Here is a 25,146-nt window from a genome sequence, read left to right on the forward strand (position 1 = left end):
CGAGCAGGCGGTATCTTTGTGATCATTTATTTTACTACGAGGCGGAGCCAAAACAATTTATCCCTGCCTTTACCATTTAAAGGCTGGTGAGCATTGGTGCTTTCTCGCTTCGATTTGTTGATCGGATTCGAATGAGTATCGACCATACAGACGCGTTCATACAGAAAAAGATTCGTCGTATTAAATCTGTCTGGGTTCCTTGATTAGATTCAATTATACCTAACATTTATATGATCTTACTCAATGGTACATTTTTAAAATTAAATCTTTCTTTAAAAGTAAATCTCATTTAAAAAGAATACAATTTTTATATAAAAAAATAAATCATTTTTTATTTTAAGTTGTAGTCATATCACAAGTAAGTCTACATTAAATAAATGCATAGAATTGCTTTCTATTAATAATTGTGACGAGGTCTCGATTTTATAATTTATTATAGTGTTTATGGATAAATTAATATAATTTGTCTACATATAATAATACAATTTTATATAATTAAAATATTGTATAATAATTATAATACATCTTATGCATTACAATAACAATTTCATATAATTATTTCATTAATTATAACATTATAAGCTTAATCTTTCTCTCGCGCGCACATTTTCTATCCTATTATGTACACACATTAACGTCGATCAACGGCAAATCAACAGCACAATTAGCGCAAGTAAATTTCATCGAGATATATTGTATGCCTCAATTGGAAGAAGCCATGAGCTTCCTGCCCCTCGCTAATTACCATGCCAATTTTGTCCACGGTGCCGATCGTTCGTCTTCCTTCCCGTTCTCCTTGGTCGATGCCTCGCTCGGCCCTTCCGTTGCCCCGCTGCCGTCGATAAATAATCCTCCGTCAGACGTTCATTACGTCGTTAAGTTTCGGCCCCGGACTTATATCCACCCTCCGTCCCGCACGCGGAACCCAACGAGCGGGTTCGCCCGCAGCGGTAACCCTGGAAATACCGCGTGCCGTGTAAGAAGGCATGCCGATCGCACCAATCAATAAAGAATATCGGCATTAGTGAGGCTGAAGAGTAACGAGCGACTTCCTTCAAAATTACTTGATCTTTAATAGACAGAAATAACAGAAATTTTAACTTCTAATTTGAAATTAAGGAAATGAATGAGGCACATGTAACTAATCACGAGATAAATTTCAGGAAAAAATTCTAGGATAAGAAACAATTAAATTTTTTTTTATCAATTACGCAGAAAGGATTTTATTAAAAAATTTAAAAATTTAGCAAAATGCAAATTTGAAAATAAATTTATTAGACAAAATAATTATGTAGGACGCGTTATATTGGTTGCTGAAATGTCAAAACTTTTTGCAACATTGATTATCATGTTTGAATTTTTTAAGTAATTATTTTGATGCTGAGTTTTTAGATACTTTACAAAATTGTTCTTTCTATGTGAATATCAAATATGACTATATGACTATATCTTTTATTTAGAAATTAAATCAGATGCAAATATGAGAATTATAAATATAATTAAAAATGCTGTACATATAGCGTTGTTTTATTTTCACGCAATTATTACCGACTATCCGATAAGATATCGCGATATGAATGTCTGCATTGCATTAACTGTAAAATCAGATAGCAGATGCCAACGTTCCTCGGTTGCTCGCAGTAAAGATAACTGGAAAGATCGAATGACAGGCATTAGCTGTTACTTTCGCGAGACTCGGAAATGTGCAGCGCGCAAATGCATCGTGCAATTACCGCAGCAATGTTGCAAAAGTATTCCGAGAAGTAACGTGTTTCTCGCCGTGGGCGATCCATGTGGGTGCACGCGCAATAACTTCACGGAACAAAAGTAGAAGTATCTCTGTTTCTACCACCCGGTTTACGGAATGAATGGCACATTAACTTATATATTTGCGCAATGCGTTTACACTTCATTAATTTAAGAACCGTGGACGAGTGAACGCATTGCGAACACGGGAGAATTTCTCGCGCAACTCTATTATATGCACCATAAAGTTTGTCTCGTTATTTATCGTTAATAACGCATTCATCCAATTAGCCTCTCGCGATCTCGAATAAATTCTTTTCATTTTTCTTGATTACGTCCCGATTATTATTTCATCTACCGCGGATGAAACTGTTACGCTTAAAAGATACTTCTGCGTTTCTCGTGGGATTAACAAGAGATATATATACTTCTATTTTGTTTCTTCCGACTTTCACAATTTTTCTATAATTTTTAATCTTTACGAAAAGCAAAAAAAAAATGAAATCGGCTGATCAAGCTGAGTAATAAACTAATAAGGATAAAGGATCGTCGATGAGGCGTCGATACCAGAAATAAACGAGTTAAAGGCACGACTTTATTAGCGGGAAAGTTAGACGGATGAAAGAAAGAGAGCATCTCCTTCGTCTCAGATTATTTCCCGGCATTATTCGCCGAAGAAGACATTGGCTATAAAAAAGGGACAAGCAGATCCGGCGACAGCTGCTTCGCTATTAAAAGCGACTTAAACTCCAAACCCTTCCTGCGATCGTAGAACGCGAAGGTACCCCTTCGCGCCCCCTCCCCCATCCTCGTCCAGTCACTCTCTATTTCTCATCCGCTCCCTTTCGCTTCTTCTTGTTCCTCTTGCTCTTCTCCACATCGTCGTGCCATCCCTCTTCTCGTGATTACGCGCGGGCAAAGCGTAAAGCCACGCGTACGCGTCTACGCGTCTGCGACTTCTTGCCTGCAAATAAGCGAATTGCTAAATGAGCCGTAAAGCTGAACCTCGGGGATGTGAAGGAAGAGACGAGGGCAGAATGTGCACGGGCCCCACTTGGTCCTAGATTAGAATTTAGAGCCGGCATCCTCTCTGTCTCTCCGCGGCCCGAGAGCGTCGCGGGCACGTGGAGAACGGCAGTAAAACACGTTCAAGAAGAATGGCCGTTCGAAATATTAAAGAGCGAGATGAGAAATGGACTATGAGTGAAGGGACGCGCGCGGGGCAAGTATGAAATTATTGCTCCTCTCCGTTGTGTCTCGCAATAACTTTTATAACTCTGTGATATTAATTAAGAGACGCGTTTCTTGCTTCCTATATACTTTTGTTTATTATAAATCGTTTGATTTAAGCAAAGATGAAAGATGCTTATAGAGGGGATAGACAAAATAATGTAAACATTTAAGAAATATAACTATTCACTTATTTTCTTAATAAGAAATTGATCTACCTGCCTGTAACGCAAATTCTATCCCTGTTGAAATAGTCAAACATGTATTAGCCAAAAAATGTTGAAGTTTTAGAGAACGACAGAGGACAATTTTGAAAATAAGATGGAAAGAAAATTTTCTTCTCCAATATTATTTATATGAGCAATATTATTTATATGAACAAAATTATTTATATGAAAGACATTAAAGAATAGCCCAACATTTCATTCGTAATTTGTTAAAGCACATGAGTGACTCTTTCAATAAGGATAGAATGTGTATTAAAAGCAAATGATGAGCCAATTTTTTATTAATAAAAACAAGTAGTAAAATAAATAGTACGTATATTTTCCAGATGTTTATATTATTTTGTCTAATTCATCCCTTAAAATTCATCCCTCTGTATCGATCATAAGGCGCGAGAGTCTTGATAGAATTTTTGTTTTCTTACGTCAAACAATTAGTATTCATAAAATTTTTATTTTTTATATTAAACAATTAATTTATCTACATATATATAAAATGCGTGAATGCAATCGTTCCTTAAGTAACTGACAAATGCTTAAAAATGTAAGACGGATGAGCTCACAGCACTTTGTGGGTTCACCCTCACCGACAAAATCGGACGTCGCGAAAGTTCAGAACTGTCTATTTGCATGGACACGATTAATTAATACGATACCGGTAATTAAATAGACATCAACCTTCTCCGCGTACAGTAGCATCTAATCTGCATAATCTCTATACAATAACGTCAGTGAAAAGAAGAGTTTTGTCCCTCCAACGATAAACTTTTTGCCTCCCTCAACGGTCAACACCCGCTACTCCGCTAATAAAGATATACAGGGTGACCCAAACGAGTGGAACGGACCATTAATGAACATTATGACACGATACGCTTCTTACTAGAATCTGGAACAAAGATTAAATAGATCGAGATATCTAATCATACTAATTTATTTCAATATTATCACTTAAGCTTCACGGATATAATTATAAATATGTAATAAAAAAAATTTTATTCATAACTAACAGATTGCATTTTAGCGGAATCTTTACTCCATCAAAGTATTCATCAAATTAATCAAAGTATTCTAGATAAATGAAATATTCCAATAAATTATGAACGCGAACGTGGCATGACAGACAGACTGGTATCTATCATGCCAGTGGTCCCGGATACGATCTCAGTAGAAACCAAAATATTTACGCTTGTATCTTCTCTCGGAAAAGATCAGCAACCTCTCGAGAGTATTCTTGCCCACAGAAACATCTCTCGAAAATTCCGCCATTCGGAACCGACATTAAAACTGATCCCATGGCGATTGAATAATCAACGTACGCATCACAAGCATTGAGAGAGATGTAATATAGGCCAGAGGTCTAACGTAAGAAGAAATAAATTATGAATTATTAAATTATAATATTTTATATTTTATAAAATTATAAAATTATAAAAATTATAATGTTTAATCCAAGAAATTCATAATTAATTTAATTAATTTAATTAATTTAATTAATTAAAAGCAATAATATTGTGATCTTAAATAATTTTAATAATCAGATTGTCGATTATTTATATTATAAAATTTAATTACAATAAATACTTAAATTTATCTCGCTATATAATATTCAAATATAAAAACCCTTAAGTCACTTCCAGAATAATATGCAGTTTTATTCTATTTAATTTACAATAGTCTGAAAGTGACTTGAGGGTTTTTACATTTGAATATTATATAGCGAGATAAATTTAAATATTGTAATTAAATATCGTAATTAAACTTTTTTTCTCTTTGAAAACGTTATCCGAGAAGCTATTGAGAGTGTGAATAAGTTCTCGCCGTTTCACCATCAGATGCGGTATAAAAAGTTTGTGTGTATAATTAAAGATGATGACGCCTCTATATTGAAGTTCTATAACCTATGTTTAAAATCAGTGCGTGTCTTACCATTAATCTATAAAGAACATTTTCTTTTCGTACCATAAAACATGTCAAATTTCGTGCCAAATAAATCGTTTTTGCGGGGAATTTTACTGCACTATTTTATTCAGAAGAAATCTGCAGCTGAAGCGCACAGAATTCTTGTAGAAACCTATGGTGATCATGCTTTATCGGAAAGAACATGCAGAGATTGGTTTAACCGATTTAAAAATGGTGATTTTAATCTTCAAGATAGAGAACGCAGTGGTGCATCAAAAAAGTTTCGAGACAAAGAACTGGAAACATTACTTGATGAAGATCCATGTCAGACGCAATCCGACATTGCAAAATTATTAGGAGTTGATCGAACAACAGTTTCAAAACGTCTGTCAGCATTAGGAATGATACAAAAGGAAGGATCTTGGGTGCCGTACGAACTGAAACCGAGAGACATCGAACGACGTATTGTCACGTGTGAACAGCTGCTTCAACGACAAAAAAGGAAAGGTTTTTTTACATCGTATTGTCATTGGTGATGAAAAGTGGATATATTACAGTAATCCGAAGCATAAAAAATCGTGGGTTAAGCCCGGCGAAGCAGTAGCATCAACGCCAAAGCGGAATATACACGGTTCCAAGCTCATGCTCTGCATTTGGTGGGATCAGCTGGGGGTAGTGTACTACGAGCTGCTCCAACCCAACTAAACCATCACAGGAGATCTTTATCGACGACAATTGATGCGTTTGAGCCAAGCATTAAAAGAAAAACGGCCGCAATATGAGCAAAGACGATAAGGTTATTTTGCTGCATGATAACGCTCGACCGCATGTCGCGGCCAAAACATACCTGGAAACGCTGAAGTGGGAGGTCCTACCCCACCCGCCGTATTCACCAGACATTGCGCCTTCTGATTACCATCTATTTCGATCGATGATGCACGGCCTGTCTGAGCAGCAGTTCTCATCATACGAAAATACCAAGAATTGGATCGATTCGTGGATAGCCGCAAAAGAAGTGTCGTTTTTTCGACGTGGAATTCAAATGCTGCCAGAAAGATGGGACAAAGTTATCTCCAGCGATGGGCAATACTTTAATTGACTTGTTCTTTTATTATTTTTTTTTTATAAAAGATTTATTTTCACAAAAAAACGGCGAGAACTTATTCACACTCCCAATATTTACTTAAATTGCGATTAAAAATGTAACAAATATATTTCTTAGTATCAAATTGACCTTAAAATTCATCTACTTGTGACAACAATTAACGAATGCATCGATGTTTCAAAATTGATCTTATCAGTCAAGTTCTTCAGTAGAATCGCAAACGTCCCCAGACAAGATCGAAATAAAATCGTTATATTTCCGCATAGCTCCATTTATCGTAAAATGTCTTTGTTGCTCGGTACATAGTTGTCTGGCAACCATGGTATCCAAGTGTAATTGTTAGAGTTGGACGGATAGCCAGCAGGATCGGCATCTAAAATGATCGCATCTTTATAGCCCAGCCTTTTATAGTCTTTGATGAGCACGTTCAAACTCTGCACAATCTGCAAATGTAATGATGTCTTTTTAAACTGGCAGCATTTCTTATTTCCATCTTGTCTGCGCCAGATGGAACGATTTTTACATAATTAATTGTGTAAGAGTCATTTTCTTTCCTAGCGATCGCAAAAAATCACAAATATTGATGCATATTACATCGTTATAATTAAATATTACAGTCTTGGACATAAGCATAAAACACCCACAAAAGTTGATGTAAGTTGTATGACTAACTTATTCCATACTTACATAATTTTTCTCTATTCTTATTTACAATTATTTAAGACGTGAAAATATATTAGGTGTTGGAATTAATTCGTAGCGTTTTTAATGAAAGAATGTTATTTATTTCACATGAGCATTAAAAAATACATTAATGAAAGTACTTCCCATCACTTGTAAAACGCTACGAATTAATTCCAACACCTAATATAATAATATTTTAAACGTTCTACGGTAATATATTGTAATGCGTATTTTATATATATATATATATATATATATATATATATATATATATGAAGATATATATAAGTGTATATCGAACTATAACTAAATATGAAATGAATTCTCATTACTCCGATATATCGCAATAGTACTGTCCACGTTTACCTCGTGTTTGTAATTCCCTCATTTTTCCCTAAATGTTTCTTATCTTGCGATTTTGATTTAATCTCACCTCAGGATACTGCGAGGATATATCCGTAACTTCACAAGGATCTTCATAGATATCGAACAAGCAAGTGCGACTCTCGCAATCGGAGGTCATAAGATTTTCGCAAACTACCGTGGCCTCTTTTCGGAGCTCTTCTATTTTATTTGCAGTTACTATGTGATTTGAAATATTTGCTATGGCCGATGCGGCTGGTGACTCTAATATATTTGTCACGTTGTACTTGGGATACGACGGATCGTTACCTTTATAGTTAGTATAATGCTTCTGAAAGTCGGACTTATCTGTATAAGAAAAAAGAAACAGAATTCATTTGTATTAATCACATATTTTTAAACCGAATTTTTTTATATCAGAAAAAAAAAGAAAGAGAGAAAATTTATAAGAAAAAAGAAACAAAATTCATTTGTATTAATCACGTATTTTTAAACCGAATTTTTTATGAAATCAGAGAGAAAAAGAGAAAGAGAGGGAAAATTTACAATAAAATTAAATGATGAAAAAAATATTGATATATACCTTGAATGAGTTTGTAACGTCCCATTAATGCAGCACTGTAGTCAACGTCCTCGATATTTATGACAACCGATTTCCGTTTGCTAGCTTCTTGTGTTTTGATCGTGGACCACTGGTCAATGCCATCCAATTGGTACAAATCGCTTGAATTACCGCCAGCAGCGGAATATAACGTAGGTAGCCAATCGGTAATATGAAATAATTGCGTTGAAACCTTCGACGAGTTCTCAATCAAGGGTGAGTAAATGCACGCCGCACCTCGAACGCCCCCTTCGTACAGTGAGAATTTCAACTGCAAATGCATTGTTCCATTTTTTTAGAAACTATAAATACATCGTTTCATTTGAAATTATACATTTCTTATGCTATAAAGTTGTAATGTCAATTTGAACAAAGCTGTAATTACCCCCCGTAATGGATAATTAGATCCAAAATTTTGATATAATGGACCTTCGGTCTGCGCTCCATTGTCGCTTATAAAAAGTATGATTGTGTTCTTTAACATGTCTTTCTTGTTTAGAGCATCAACCACTCGACCGATAGATTTATCTAATGTAGTAACGACACCTAAAAAAAGAGTCAAAAAGAAATTTTATCAAATTTTATTGCTGATTCTTAATCTTTGTAACTTTGATTTTACATAATAAAATAGTATTATACATAAACAATGCATTACACAACAAAATAAATTTAAAAAAGAAAACTATTTGATTCGTTCCGAAATTGAGGAAATAAAATTAGGTTTTTTAAACAATCCGTTTGTTGTTCATACAACAATTAACGAAATTTACTGTAACAACAAAATATTTGCTCAACAGAATTGATTGTAAAATACGAAACGAATCAGTTTTTAGGAACCATTCATAATCACTATTAAATAAAACGCAATTTTTTATTTCTCATAAAATGTATATACTGTTAACGACACTTTTAATAAAAGCGACTAAGAAATTTGTACTTACTCGCGAACTTCCTTCTGTTCACGTCTTGAATATAGCCGAGAGTGGCATTCGTTTCTTCCCAATCATATACTTCCATAGCTTCTTCGGCATTGCTAGCATGTGAAGCGAGATGCGCTAGTTGCAGATACATGGGCTTCTCAGTATTATGCGATGAAATAATATTTTCAGCCTCCTCGGTTATAAGATTAGTCATGTAGTCATATCTATATTCAACTGTGTGATTGTCGCCTACGATACGATGCAAATCATAGCCTACTTGTTCCTGCAAAATGTCATTCAGTCTATTAAATAATGTATATTACTTAATGTATATTATTACACTATATAGCTTTGAGTATAAGTATAAAATCTTCTCAATTTATTTCGATGAAAAAGTGTTGACGATAATAAAAGTCAGGAGAACTAATAAAATATTTAAATTATAAAAATAAACATTATTTTCTAATAAAATTGTTTTTAATTTATTTTTTGTTAAATGTAGAATATTTATATCAATTTTAGGAGCTGTTTTAAATTTATGGCCAAAACTATATATAACATCCTAATTGGCAGTATTGGTATCAACTAAACATCGATGTAATTGTTGTAAAATCGCTTGCAACAGATAATACATGTTCTATCAATTGATGATAAACAATGATTTTCTTCCATTCTCTTAAACAAATAATTAAATGTGAAATTATAACATAAATGTTATGTTACTTTTAGTTGATGTCGACATATATATTTTTTAAGACTGTGGAAAAAATTATTTATCATTAATTGACAAACCAATTAAATCTTTGTTATCTGTTGCAAACAATTTTATAACAATTACGTCAATTATCAAACAAAAGACTGAAAGAACATATCGATTTTTTTCTATTATAATTCAATATAATAGAACTATCTTTTTTTTTCTAGCAATAGTTAATTATAGAAAATTTACGTTTTCTTCTATTGTATGATTGAAATATTGAATAACGCCGTTGAAATATCCCAAGAAAGTGTCGAAACCACGACGAGTGGGTACATAATTTCTTGTGAGATAACCAACATGCCATTTCCCTAGGAGATGAGTAGTGTATCCGAGTTTACGAAGATACTCAGGTAAAAGAGTATCGTTCAAGTGCAGACCACGTGGTTCGGCTGCTTTCAAGGGATAGCCCTGCATACCTGTGTTGTAATTAATTCACAAATTAAATTCCAATAATTTCCTTTCTATCCAAACAGCTTCGGCGTCTTTTCACATTTTGTAAAGTACAATAGTGATTACGGGAATTAATAAAAATATAAATTGTATAAATAATGGAAAGACTAACAATAATATTTTAAAGATAAACTTTCGAATATCTTGCACCCACGTTTCTATTGATGTGCATCTTTTAATTAAACATATAAACATTTTTAATGATCTTAAATTAAAACATTATTTATTAGAATAATATTATAATTTTAATTTAGTATTAATAAATAATAAGTAATAAATAAATAAAATGGAAATAAATAAATAATTTATAATTAATAATAATTAATAAATAAATAAAAGATAAATAAATTAAACAATTTTTATATTTTAAGCCGGCAAGTGAAATACAATAGAAGATTGTCACGGTAATTTGCTACATAGTAAAATAACACAGCACATCGTTTTATATATATATATATATATATATATATATATATATATATAATTTATTTGCAATAATAAGTAATTAATGATTTACCTGTCCTTAGGGGATGTCGCCCGCTGAGGAAAGCTACCCTTGACGGTGTGCACACCGGCATTACATAATGTCGATTCAATATCACGCCATTGTATGCGAGAGCGTCTATATTCGGAGTAGGAATCTCATCGGCACCGTGGAAGCTAACATCGTTCCATCCCTTAGTTAATGAAATACATTAAAATAAAAATTATTTAATTAAAAACGAATACATTAAAATATATTTAAAAATATGTTACATGACACTAGTATGCGAATTTACACTTTTGGGTCAAAATTCAGTTCGTTTTCATTTATCGTAGTTTTTCAGATGCTGAATATGAGAATTCCTAAAAACTATCAAAAAGGCAAAAAAGGAAATTTTGATGGCCTTTATGCTATAATAGTCCTGGACAATAATTTTTTTCTAAATTTTATTAATATCATGTGAAAGTATATGTTCTTAGCTTTAAAATGCATCTTTGTCTCGGTATAATTTTTTGTTTTCAATAAGATATAACAATTTAAAAATGGCTTTTTTCCCGTGTAATACATAAAAAAGGCATTTTATTGCAAATACTGCATTATATGTAGAAAGTATGTGCTTTTGTACATATCTTAAACTATATAATCTTATATAATCAACTTATATGCAAAAGTATATGAGCTTCAAAATATGTGCTGTAACGTTATCACAGCTTAAACGCAGCACTTTTCATAAATAAAGAAATTGTCATTGTAACATTTGCCAAAGTTATAGCAGAAAAAATGGGACATTTTTAGCTTTAAAAACATTATCGCAGCTATTTAGTTTTGTAATTATTTTATTGTAAAGAAATTTGTATAGCAAGGACATTATGAAACTTTAAAAGTTTGAAGTTAACTTTAAAAATTCGAATTCTTTCAAAGCTTTGAATCTTCGAAATTGTCAAAAGTAACAATTTTAGTTTAAATCAGATATTTTTTTACTGAATATCATTGATCAACGCATTATACAAAGCATGAAAATTTAATTAAAATTAATTAAATTTACAAATGTTCTCTAATTAAAGTAAATAAAATAAAATAAAAACCGTTCTGAGTTATTTTACGGGAGATTTAGATTAGATTTTTACTTAAATATTATAAGTTATTTAGTTTTTACATTCTGCAAAAGAATAAGATTATCTCATTACACAGATAACACAAGTCGATGATAATATCTTACAAGATCATCAGCGATAATAACGACAATGTTGGGTGGCTGTGTAGAGGCATAAGTTAAACCGAAATAAAAGCTCACACTTAAAACTGTCAATAAGAAAGCAAATGACATGTTCGAATTCATTGCTTTCACTAATTCTTCTATTAATTCGATATTATCAAATACGTTAAATTCACATACTCTCACGTGGATTCATCGATATCACGATGAGCTTTTTAAATTTTGAGATTTTAAAGTTTAGCACGCTCAGTAAAGTAATCAAAGACTAATTCATCTATTCTTACAATTTATCTCTTTATATATAAACGAATTGTGATAAAAAAAATTTAGAAAATTAAAAATGTTATCTTATCGTATAATGATCTATAGATTTCCCTTTCTTTGTTGTAGCTTTGTAAAGACACGTTGAACGTTCGTTCAAGTTTGCATTGGACTTGTTACTGCAAAGCATGCACATTGTGAAATTTAGATATACACGACAGAGCGACAGCATTCATGCGATTAACACGACTTCATTACAACGATATTTTATATGCATGCATATTTATAAGATATAAAATACAATCTAGTGAAAAATGACAATCGACAACAAATCGATGTCAATTTAATGTCGAAATCATCGAATTGACGTTAATTCAATTCTATTGTCATTTCTCATTGGGAATTGCAATTTTTATCTTATCATTACAGTTTTCATGATATGGAAGATTGCAATTTTAAATGTCATGCAGCAAATTACTCAATTATCGTATCATTTCAAAAATGAATTTGTAATATATATTATTTATAAATACAATATTTTTTTATTTAATATATAATTAAATTATATATTAAATAAAAAACATAATTAAAAGATAATTTATAATACATTTAAAATATCTGTATATTGATTTTATTTCAAAATTTGTATATCTTTCCTATCATATGCGATGTACGTACAATTTATATGGTTAATTATAAATTATTATTCTTAATATCAGGAAAGTATGATAAATTAATGAGAAGGCCATAAAATATAATTTACCTTAGTAAGATTGCTTAATCTTAGAGTACAAATGCTCAATTAGCGAAATAAACTCGAAAAGGATGTATTTTATTATATTAATAGATACATATGTTTTTTCAGAATTACAATTGTTTTGCTGTATATATAATTTCATTCCGCGCATGCAAAAAAAGAACATGCAAACAGGTTTAAATACGCATTAATTTGAGATAAGTATTTCGTAATCGGCAATTTAAATTAGTTAAAATGGCCATTCTCGATAGAAACATACAATAAAGCATAGAAGATGAATGAATGCATTTAAAATTTATTGATGCATAGAAAGTTAAACAAAAACTTGTTTTAAATATAATTAATAAGACTATTTGAAATTGTCTATAAAATTATCTTCATCCACATTATATATTATCTGAAATAAAATTTTACTTTCAATACGTAATTTTTTCTCCATTCGTTAATTTTCAACAGAGTTGATAAAAAATTATGTTTTAATCATTTTTAAACATGTTTTTTTAAATACCACTTAATGTTCAAAACATTAAAAATATATTTAAAAAGAATTACAATATTATGTTTCTTTTTTAAAACATTTTTTCATTACAAATTCCAAATAGGATAATGTATTGTCAATGCGAGTAATACGCAATGCCACAGTGACAAAGTGACGTAAAATTTAAAAAATCCACAATCAGTAAAATATTATTGTCAAGTTACATGATTAATCTGCATTTTATCTCATCACATCGTGACTTTAGTGTTTTTATTACGCAAATGTCTACATGACCTCAAGAAGAAAACTATTTTTCCTCAAAAATTATTATATGATTTTTTTTTCAAAGAATTATTGAAGAGCGAGAAGAATAAAATTTAGATTGTGTCAAAAGATAAAAAAAGAAAACATTATTCAAGGAATTCTTCATTTAAATCGCAATTAAAAATATAACAAATGTTTCTAATATGTTTTTAATTGACCTTAAAATTTATTTATTTGTGATAACGATTAACGAGTGCATCGATGTTTTTCAAAACTAATATCAGTCAAGTTCTTCAACAAAATCGCAAACGATCTTAGACAAGATCAGAGTGAAGTCATTATGTACATAGTTTCGTTCATCATAAAATGTATTTCATTGCTCGGTTCACATAGTCGTCCGGTAATCAAGGAAGCCAAGTGTTGTTAAAATTGGACGGATAGCCAGTAGGATCGTCTAAATTGATCTCTTTCACGAAGTTTATAGCAATCGTTTATAGCAATCCATGACCTAGTTTCCATCGAAGATTTGAACCTGATCAGAATGCAAGAACCAACCAATTACAATCGAGCATTCCCCTGTCATATTCGACGGTAACAAAGGAATACTCGACAAATCTTCTGTGAAAATTAGGCCCATGAGCATTTTCAATCTCTGCATGATTTGCAAATGTAACGATGTTTTTTAAGCTGACAATTTTTCCAATTTTTATCTTATCTCCGCCAGATGGAACGATGATTACGTAATTATTTGTACTAGCCATTTTCTTTCCTAGCAAAGTCATTGTTGATGTGTATAATCGTTATAATTTAATAATACAGTCTTAGATATAAGTATAAAACAAAAACTGATGTAAACGTTCTATAACTAACTTATTCCATGCTTAACGCTATTCTTATTTGCAATTGTTCGAAATATTTTTACGAAATGAATATTACATATAATATAACGTAAAGGGGAATAATAGAATTGCGAATATTCAAGGGAAAGTAAAGCCGATTATTTATCTTAATAATTATAGAAGGCTTCATTCACAAAAGATATCTCAATATTTATTTAATTTTAAACTACAATGGGATTCATATGTGTATCAATATGAACAACACAACTTTTAACAAAAAATAAAACTTTTGTTGTTCGGACTTATCCGCTATCATAGCGAATCAGATTTTGTTTTTCTTTAAATTATACTTTAGATTGATATATGAATGTTGATTATTGTAATATAAAGTATATATATATATATATATATATATATATATTCTTTAAATATAAATATTCTATAATTGATAAATAATGGTCGATTTTATATAAAATTTTTTTATATATTTGCAATTCATTCTTGCTTATACCAAAATCATCGATAGCACGTAATGATGTTTATCTGAAATTTTATAGTCACGTATTGTGTAATGCGTTTTATAGTCACGTGTTGTGTAGTGTGGCATTAAGCATAATTGCACTGTCACTAAATGCAAGAAATGAGTGTATAGTTCTCACTACTTTAAAATACCCTCTTTCCCCTAAATAGTTATTATTTTGCAATTTTTATTTAATCTTAGGATATTTCGAGGATATATCTGTAATTTCGATCTTTATAAATATCGAACAAACAAGCACGGTTCTCGCAACTGGAAGAATTCGTAAGATTTCCGGAGCTCTTCTATTTTACTTGCAGTTACAACAGTTGAAATATTCGCTATGGCCAATGCGGTTGGTAATTCTAATACATTTGTCATGTTGTACTTAGGATACGACGGGTCACACACTACTATTATAATAAGTATAATGCTTCTGATATTCGGCCTTATCTGTATGAAAAAGACCATAATTTATTTTTCTATTAATCATTTATTTTTAAACTGAATTGATGAAATCAAAGACTTCAGAGAAAGAGAGAGGGAGAGAGAGAGAGAGAGAGAGAGAGAGAGAAAATTTATAATAATATTAAATTTAGCAATAAAAAAAGATTTACTGATATATACCTTTAACGAGTTTATAATGTCCAATTAATACTGCACATTATCAAAATTTCGGATATTTATGATAATGAATTTCCGCCCGCCAGTTTTTTTTATCTTGATCGCGGATCATTGATAATAATATTTGTTTGAACAAAACTGCATTTTACTTCCCGTAATGGATAATTGGATCCAAAATTTGTCAAGAGTTTTTTAGTCGGCGCTCCATTATCTAACATAAAAATTATGATCATATTCTTTAACATATCTTTTCTATTTAGAGCCTCGATTATTCAATTGATCGATTTATCTAACGTCGCAACTACACTTCAAAATGAAATATTAGTGTTATATTATAATGTTAAATAATAAAAATGCAAGTGCATTGAGATATTATAATTATAGTATTATTATCATAGCTAAAATTAAAATGGTGTAAGTGAAGAGATAATAGATATATCTAAAGTTAAAATTATCATATACATCATTTGTAAGTACAATATTTTTTCATTTAATATATAGGGAATTATATTGAAAAGATGTTTTAGAATACATTATAAATATCCGGATATTGAGTTTATTTTAAAGTTTTTATACATTTCCTATCTAATGTACAATGTACATACAATTAGTGCGGTTAATTATAAATTATTTAATTCCAAAAAAAAGACATACATAATATAATTATTCGTAATAATAAAATATTAATTTAAAAAAGATATTAAAATTTAATTGAATAGTAATTTGCCTTTACGTAAGATTGCATGATTCTAGCACAAATTAAGCAATAAAATACTCATCGGTCAATTTTAAGCAGAATCGTGAGGCTCGTAATTGTTCTCATAAAACTTGTAAGAATTTTTATAACTAACATTCTATGCGTATGTACCGTAAAACGTACGATAATTCGTTAATATCTACCAATTCTCGTAAAACTTACGGCTAGTAAAAGGCTGTCTGTAAAAATATTACATAATAAATTATAAGTAGTTGTAAGTTTTTATAAGTTCTTACGAGAACTATTATGAACTTTACAATTCTGCTCAGAACTGATCCGTTTAAATTGACATGTTTAATTACGAAGAAAGAGACACAGAAACAAACAGATTTGAATATGTATTAATTGAGATAGATATTTCATAACCAGTAAGTTTAGATCAGTCTAAAAAGAACTCGATTTTCGGTAGAGTCATATTAGAGTTAAATAAAAATATTGTCAAATAATTAATAAGACTATTAATTTAAAATTATGTGTAAAATTTTTACGAAAAATTGTATAGATTGAGACATCTTAGAAATTTTTAGTTTTTCCGTCGATATTCATAATAGGTCGTGTGGAGTGGTACTATTTATTTTAAAAATCAAGAAATCCTCCGTCCTTTTCGTATACGATTTCTGACGTTGTATTTACACGTTTTTATGTATCTTATATCATGAAACAAACAACGCCACTCTACGTCCCACTACGAATATCTGAAAAACTAAGAATTTTTAAAATCTTGTCCCAATTTATATTTTTTTTGTACTTTTTTATCGAAATTTTTTGGCCAGGGATTATTTGAGATACGATTTTCTTTCTGTATAATTTTCTCCCTATTTGTTTCGAAATAAAAATACAATAAGCTATATTTCCGGTCCAAGTGGGATTACTAATCGAAGTAACATACAATGTTATAATGATGTTAAAGTGACGTGTAAAATTCAATAAATCTACAATTCAATAAATCTCAAGAAAAAAGTACTCACATAAAAGTTAACAAAAAATCAAAATTTTGATTCTTAATTTCAAATTTTATAATAAAAAAATCATTATTTAAACTTTTATGACGTCAAAAAAAATCATTTTGACTTTTTCTTGACCTAGTCGATTTCTTGGACAGCCAATTTGAAATACCATCAATTAAATCTCATAATCAGATTTTATCTTAGGTCTGTTTTAGATAAAGCAAAAAAAAATAATTAATTCTAGTGTATCTAATGCAGAAATAAAAAACAGACCTCTTATCTTATCATGACAATTAAGCGTTATTTTGGGCATTGTTTTTTTATTCCATAAATATTTTATAAATATTTTATAAATGTCCATGTGACAGCAAAAAGAAAACTGTTGTGTCAATAGCATAAAATAAATGTTAATTCGCCGAATAATGTAAATGCTAATTCAGTTCACGTTTAAGGTTTTATGCAAATTTACGTATGTAAAAATAAACTCATCGCATGCTTTGTAATGTTGTGCAATAACTTTGCATATTTCACACAATGTAATTCTCTCTAAAAAAACGAGTGAAAGAAAAACGAAGACAAAAAAATGCTTCTTGATCTCGACATAACTTCGAAATCGGTTCCACGTGATAGCGAATAATTTTTAATTGGATTTTAATTGGACCGGACGGAATTTCGTTACGTGTACATCTGCGTTTCGAATTGTTCAAACGAATGCTTTGCACACGACTGCTACGAGGATGATCCCGATGTGAAGATAATACGCCAAACCAGCCAGTTGAGCAGCCGCATTGTACAAAAATGTATCGCCTGATGGTATCCACGGTTCCCACGTATTGTTCGTTCTTCTTGGATCAGCGAGCCAATCTACTGACGGCTTGATTTGCATCGCGACATTGCGCGCATATTGCTCCAGAATCTGATCCAGTTCCCGGGCGATCTGTGAGAAGAAAAGAAATTGATACAAGATGCCTTTTCTTAATTTATAGTTATAACACTTCGATCAGATTTGATGTTTTTCTCACCCTCGGATATTGTTCGGCGATATTCTTCGTTTCGCAGGGATCGTTCTCGATATCGAAGAGACACTCGGTGACGTTACAAGTGACAAAACTATAATAACTGACATTGAATCGACAAGAGACTGTAGCTTCATTACGTAATTGAACCATTGTGCTGGGTTGAGTAACTGGACCACCCAAATGATAGGTGATGCTCTGTGATACCGGACTTATTAGAATGGTCTCAGTGTAGGGTGGCACATTCTCCTGTATATTTTTTCTCGAATTGTTGCCAAAAAACGGAGGTAATATATTATAACCTCTTTCAAGATCGTGCCGATGATGTCCATCATAGTGACCGTCCTCGATTGATCCTAAGATGTAATTTTTTAAATAAGTACTAAAAGCCAATAAAAACAAGTTGAGTACTGAAAAAGTATTTATATAAGTAAAAATAACTATAAAAATAAAATTTTATTTGAGTTATTTCGAGCATCCCACCTACCTACTTCAAAGATTAATATCGATTAACATTATTTATAGTATTCTATGATTTTATGATTATAATATTTTATAAGTTTCACTTTTGAAACTTTAGTTGAAAGATTTATTTATAAGGAAATCTCCAGGCACCGTCACGTATAAATTGTATTGTGTTATTTCACTCAATCATGATAACAAAATACCTCGAAGAAGTTTGTACTGCTTGTATATGGCACCCTCGGTCTTGGAAATCTCGTCGATGTTCAACAGCAGCTTGTCCCTGACTATTGGATAGCCGTCGTTCAACATGCGCCACTGATTCACCCCGTCGATCTTCCCCAAATCCCTCAGATCGCCATCAGCGGCGGCATAGAGGGTTGGCAGCCAGTCGGTTATGTGCATCAGGTTGTTGCACACACGTGCTGCTTTACTCAATCTTGGTGACCACAACACAGCAACTCCTCTCACTCCACCCTCATAAAGGGTATATTTCATCTGCCATCATAAATCACGCTCTTATATACCGCTGTGTCTCTTAAAACATCAAAACGGTTCATAAGCTGCGTATCTCCGGAAAATTTTCGAATAAATAAAATTAATTTTTTTATATTTATAATACGTCAATAGATGTAGATATATAATAATTATCAACAATATACATAATAACAATAATAAATATTCTTGTATCATAAATAATATAATTTTAGAACTAATATAATGTATTTTTAGATATTTTTTTCTATCTCTCACGACCGTCGAAAATTAATTTAATTACTAAGAATGCACGATCAAATTTAATTCATTAATTTAACATAGTGACTTAAAATACTTACACCGCGTAAAGGAAAATTAGAGCCGTAATTGCGAAATTTACCAACGGGCGCCGCGCCGTTGTCGGTGAGGAAAAGAATCACCGAATCCCTCAGCATCCCCCGACTGCCCAAAGTATTGACGATGAGTCCAACGGAATCGTCTAATTTCGATACCATTTCTAACGAAATTATAAGATAACAAAGATATTCGATTAAAATAAGTTATAAGTTAACATTTAATATTTATTTTAATTATTTGACGTAAACTTTTGCAATTATTGAATGTAAAACAATTATCAATATTAACTTTTGCCGCCAATATAATCGTACGCACTGGCATATTTGCGGCGATTTTGTTCCACGATGTGCATGAATCGTTTATCGTAGTGATCATAATCTTGCGGATTCTCGAGAGGCGCATGAACAGCAAGGTGCGATATTTGGAGATAGAGCGGTCGAGACGGATCGTGAGTCTGAATGATCCTGACTGCCTCGTCGGTGAAAAGATCCGTCACGTATTTGTCGGTTAAGCCGTAAGCCGGAGCATCGCCACGATGCATATCGTACCCGCTCATATTCTGATATACATGAAAAAAGAATACCGAGTATCGAGCAACGAAATGTAATAACAATACTGCAAATAAGTTGACGTCTTTAAAATCATTTTTGCAAAATAATGACAAAATAATATTACCGGAAAATAATATTTGTACTGGAAAAAGATAAATTAAGGAACAAATTTATACGAATATTTATCTGGATAAAATTTTCTTACGTATTATCATATTACGCATGTATTAGATATTACAAAAATATACAAATATATAAGTCTCACATAGAAAAAACGTAATAAAAATTATTTATTGTGATAATATTAGTTAAAAATTAATTATTTACAATTATTTATTATATTACAAGTACACAATTTATTAAAAAATGTATAAAAGACAGAAAGAATTTTAGTTTCTCAGAAGCCAAACTGATTAACTCCGTAAAACAAAAAATAGAGAAAATTGAAGTTGTAAAGTCATGAGTTGTATTCTAAAATTGAAAAATTTGTAAAAATTAGAGTTAATCAATTTAGCTTCTAAAATACTTGCACAATCTTTTTTTTTTCTCTTTTATAATTTGTCTCTAACAAATCTCCAAGTAATTTTTGTTACATTTTTCTCATAAGACTAGATTGTTAATAAAATGTACAAGAGATAAAATTTTATATGCGCTTTGATAATTTATCAATGATCGATTCGATCGAAATATGTACCTGATATGAGTATTTATAGTCATAATACGAAACGTGACTATTATAAAAGCCAAGGAAGGAATCGAAGCCACGGTGCAATGGAGTGTGCTGAGGCGTGTGGTATCCCAAATGCCACTTCCCAATCATCTTTGTCGTGTATCCCAACCCCCGTAAATGTTCCGGCAAAATCCTCACACTGAGGGGTAGTCCTCTGGGTTCGCCACCCTGTATACTTTCTCCTTGCATACCTGTATCGAACAATGTAGATCCATTGCATATGAAAGCATCTCGGATGCTGCGTTAATTCACATGATTGCATTAATTTAATGAAATTTAGAAAAAAAGATCCGCTGTCGGTATTATACAACTTTCATAGAAATCTATAAAGTCGTTTTTAGTCTCTTTTCAATGCCTTTTTCTTAAAAATTTTGAAGCGATTTGGTCAACAGATTCGTACACAATAAATTCGTATTCAATAGGCAAAAATATAAAAATGACTATTCCCATATAGCACAGAAGATTGAAACAATATTACTGCAATGTTGCAATATTGCAGATTGCATTGTAATATTGCAGAGATATTATAGAAATGTAAATTACTAATACGCCTGTAAGATGTCAGGTATATGCCTGTAATATTCCAGAAACATTGCAAAACTGTAATTCTTTAATTATGTTATTATAATAATAATAATATAAAAATATAATTTTTTATAATATTCATGTAGTACAGTCTTTTAGTTTAACAGTAGTTTTTATGATATAATAATTAATATAATTCATTTTTATATTCAAATAAAAAATTTATTAATCTATTATTTGATGGCCATTTCATTAGCTAATTTTTATATTTATTTTAAATATAAAATCAAAAGATTATACAATATCGAGTTTGAATACAATTAACGCATCATTATTGGATAAGACAATAAGCAATTAAGCTGCTGAAAATGATTTATCGAAATATTAATCATGCGATCGATGATGTATTTACGTCTGATGTGAATGCAATAAACCAGCGCCCGAACTTTATTAATAAATTTCATATCATCATTTTTTAATCGATTTTAATTGATTCGAAGTGGCTTCGAAAAAAAGAATCACTGCGATTAATTTAATCCATGATTAACTCACCAAGCGACTGTACTGTGTTATTATAACACTTACGAATAAATTTATCCTTCAGAATTAATACTATATTTATTGGAATATTTTATGGTTTTATAAAAAAATTGCTTTTGGAAGCACATATCACTAGAAATGCGATTTGTAAAAAAATTAGTAAGATATATGTACAGAAAATAGTTTTCATTTTCTTCGTAAAAAATTTATCCAAATACATTATATTGCAATATTGCTGGAACGTTTCATTGCCATAAAAACAAAAAGCGGATCTTAACATTGTTGGAATCTTGTAGCAATGATTCAGCAACGTTTCGCAAACCACCATTTAATGCAATGTTTCAGTGAAATTATTCTGCAATGTTTTTGTAATCTTTTTGTGCTGTATGAGTGCATATGGCAAAAATGAAATAAAATTTTATTATCAGCGTCATAAATTGTTTCGACTTTTACACGTCTTTTTGTTACTCGAACACAGTTCGTAAATGTCGTAAACTGAACTTTACAAAAAACTAACGAAATTAATCTCTGAGATAAAAAAAAAAGAAAAAGAAAAAAGCTGACAATGGAATCTATTTTTAATACACACTTTGTGCGAGTAAATAAAATTCATTGCGTTAAAGCAATGAATAATACATACCCATACGTATCGGATATTTTCCGGTAAAAAACGCCGTTCTAGAAGGTGTGCTGGACGGTAAAACGTAATGCCTATTTAATATAATTCCATTGTATGCCAGAGCGTCTATGTTTGGAGTCGGTATCTGATTCGAGCCGTGGAAACCAACGTCATTCCACCCCTAAAAATTTGGACTGTTTTATTTTCAGTCAGCATGTATATAATACGGAAATATATAATAAAAATTAATTAATAATTAAAATGAGGTTATTAATAATTTAATAATTTACAATTATTAAAAGATAAATCTCATATTGAAAGAGAAGATCGACTGATGTAACAATTTAGATGGTAAAATATAGCATAGCATTTTTAATTGGCTGCTGCAGTCAGTTAAAAATGCTATGTCATATTTAATCAATCTTTTCTCTCAGTGCAGCAAATAGCAGTGACATAATTATAGTTATAACTCATTCAACATAACTATAACTATAATATAACACATGTTGTATCTAATGTAACATTTATATTGTTGAATGGGAAATTATAATTAACTAAGTTATGTTACTGTTGATGTTTACTGGAACATGTACATTCAAAACTTCTTTCGTACCGGAAGCCTAACATATAAAAATTACGTGATCGAATTAAATTGTAATTGGCGTGTTAGGAATTGTCATTCCGTCGTGTCGAAATGAGTCACAATTCATGACATGCGTACTGTTGATTACGGAGGCGTAGATAATACGTAAGCTACGATAATTAACTCAACTAAGGATAATTTTAATCTGGAATATTTTTGCGTAAATTAAGCGTGCTGAATTGTGTATATAAAGCAAGCGCGAGTAACGCAAAGTATAATGATGTTTAGGCAAAAAAAACTGTTATATAATATATAAGTAATATAAGATATTATTCTTATTAATATATGTGCAAAATGTAATTTAATTCTTAATTACTTTCTCATCAAATTTGCGAATAAGCAAATTAACAATTGACGCGATTTTACATAAAAATTAAGATAAATAAAAGAATTATGTACTAACAATAAATAATTTTTAATTTAATAAAAGATAATGCTCAAATTTTACACAACTATTCAGACGTAATAATAAAAACAATCTATACAATTTTTATATTTTATATTTTCATATTTACATATGACACATATATCCTTAAGAATTACAGAATCTCAGAACTGATCTTCATAAACTTCTTAAGATTTTTCCTATTCTTCTGCTTTTTCTTTCTATTTCTAAATTTCTATTGTATATTAACACTATAAAATTCTATAACTAGATATACTTGTAAAGTATATTTAAATACTTGAATTTTTTAAAAGAATATAGAATATTTCTAACTTTTCTTTTTATCTCTTTAATTTTAATCTTCACTTCTTGTAAGGAGATGAGACAATAAATAAAAAAGGATTCAACAATTGTAAAACTCTGCTTTTGGAAATTAAATAAAGAAAGGAAAAGAGAAGATTTATATATTTAAAAATATAATATTTATTTATTCTTATGTTTTATAGTATAATTATCAACTAAAGTATCTTCGTTTTTATTAATATATTTTACCAAATCATCAGCCATCAAGACGATTATATTCGGTGCTGCTTCATAACTAAATGCAGTTCCAAATAACAAAAAAAGATAAAAAACTTGATAAATATCAATCCGTAATTGTGTCATTAAATGCATCATCTTCACAATAATTTAACTGTTTTTAAATATTCAGGAATTACAAAAAAGAAGAAAAATAAATTTCACTCTCAAATTTCACTCATCCACGAGCGGCTTCTTTTTCGCACTTCACGTCACTCGGTAGCAATACTTGCATAAACAAAAGGAGGATACATCATTTACACGACATATATATGCACCGACTCTTGTGAGATAGGAGCAAGAAGAAGAGACAAACAACGTTTATATATCCCACCCACGAAAGAGCGTCATGAATGGATCAAGAGGAACTGAAATAAGGGAACATGTATATTAATGATCACGACAATGACAAAGATAACGTATTTTAAACTGGGTTACTTCTCGTCTTACAACGTATTTTCCCTACTTATCTAATTCCCTTCCGCGACTAACCGCGATTACTTACGTTCACGTAGAATTAAGGAGATGTAACGTAAGAGAGAAGTATTACAAAGAAACGCAGTACCCTTTCATTTTTACGTCTGAAGTTTCATAGTCATCCTCACGATTAATGATATCGGATGCTTCTTGTAAATTTAAAATATGTAAGCAGAAAAGTAAAAGAAATTAACAGTATGTTGTCATAAAATGTGTAGTACAATCACTAAAGTGGAGATTTACATAACTAATCTAAAGGTCGTAATGATAAGAAATTTTTAGAACATATTAATTTAATTTTTGAACTCAAATTATAAAAATTGTTAAAATCACTTACGTTTTTTGTATTATAAGGATATACAGAGTAGTTGCGGAAATAATGTTTGTCTAAAAAATTATAAGAAAATATACTGCAAACTTCCTGGTTTTTATCGTATCCTGACTAATGTCAAATTAATTGTTATAACTTGAAAAACTATGCACAAAAAAATTATAGATATATCATTTATATATTTGCACAAATTTACATAATTAAAAATAATTAAAAACAAGAAAGGTTACATTTTATATTCAGTATCTTTTCTTGAAAGGTCATCAATTGAGAAAAACTTATTTTACAACTTTTATTTATTTTCTTGTTAAAGAAATCGTTTTTTCAT

At 30.5% G+C, this 25,146-nt stretch overlaps 2 protein-coding genes across 2 annotated transcripts; both read right to left on the bottom strand.

Annotated features, from left to right (window-relative positions):
- Nucleotides 1-6,021: 6,021 nt before the first annotated feature.
- Nucleotides 6,022-12,362, bottom strand: LOC105153878 (arylsulfatase B). The gene is given in 9 exon segments (XM_011068997.2): nucleotides 6,022-6,506; nucleotides 6,509-6,647; nucleotides 7,322-7,599; nucleotides 7,835-8,123; nucleotides 8,238-8,398; nucleotides 8,794-9,055; nucleotides 9,722-9,948; nucleotides 10,500-10,659; nucleotides 11,686-12,362. Coding segments are annotated over 9 exon segments (1,746 nt in total). The 5' UTR covers nucleotides 11,806-12,362; the 3' UTR covers nucleotides 6,022-6,396.
- Nucleotides 12,363-15,951: 3,589 nt separating this feature from the next.
- On the bottom strand, nucleotides 15,952-24,331 carry LOC105153880 (arylsulfatase B). Its single transcript, XM_011068999.2, has 8 exons — nucleotides 23,984-24,331; nucleotides 22,425-22,584; nucleotides 20,684-20,910; nucleotides 19,754-19,997; nucleotides 19,441-19,598; nucleotides 18,811-19,102; nucleotides 18,149-18,498; nucleotides 15,952-18,063 (listed from the first exon to the last, which is right to left on the bottom strand). Exons 1-8 carry the CDS (start codon nucleotides 24,107-24,109, stop codon nucleotides 17,830-17,832), a joined length of 1,791 nt encoding a protein of 596 aa, XP_011067301.1. The 5' UTR covers nucleotides 24,110-24,331; the 3' UTR covers nucleotides 15,952-17,829.
- Nucleotides 24,332-25,146: the final 815 nt, after the last annotated feature.

Source organism: Acromyrmex echinatior, chromosome 8 (assembly GCF_024713525.1).
Source record: "Acromyrmex echinatior isolate Ae372 chromosome 8, ASM2471352v2, whole genome shotgun sequence".
In the NCBI taxonomy this organism is placed as follows: Eukaryota; Metazoa; Arthropoda; class Insecta; order Hymenoptera; family Formicidae; genus Acromyrmex; species Acromyrmex echinatior.

Bases quoted from the DNA above. Each gene is read 5' to 3' on its own strand.
- LOC105153880 (XM_011068999.2), bottom strand. From the start codon at position 24,109: ATGATGCATTTAATGACACAATTACGGATTGATATTTATCAAGTTTTT. The intron at 20,911-22,424 runs GTATGTATTATT...TGTTCGATACAG, and splicing joins AAAATATCCGATACGTATGG to GTATGCAAGGAGAAAGTATA. The intron at 18,064-18,148 runs GTGAGAAAAACA...TTCTTCTCACAG, and splicing joins TCGCCGAACAATATCCGAGG to ATCGCCCGGGAACTGGATCA.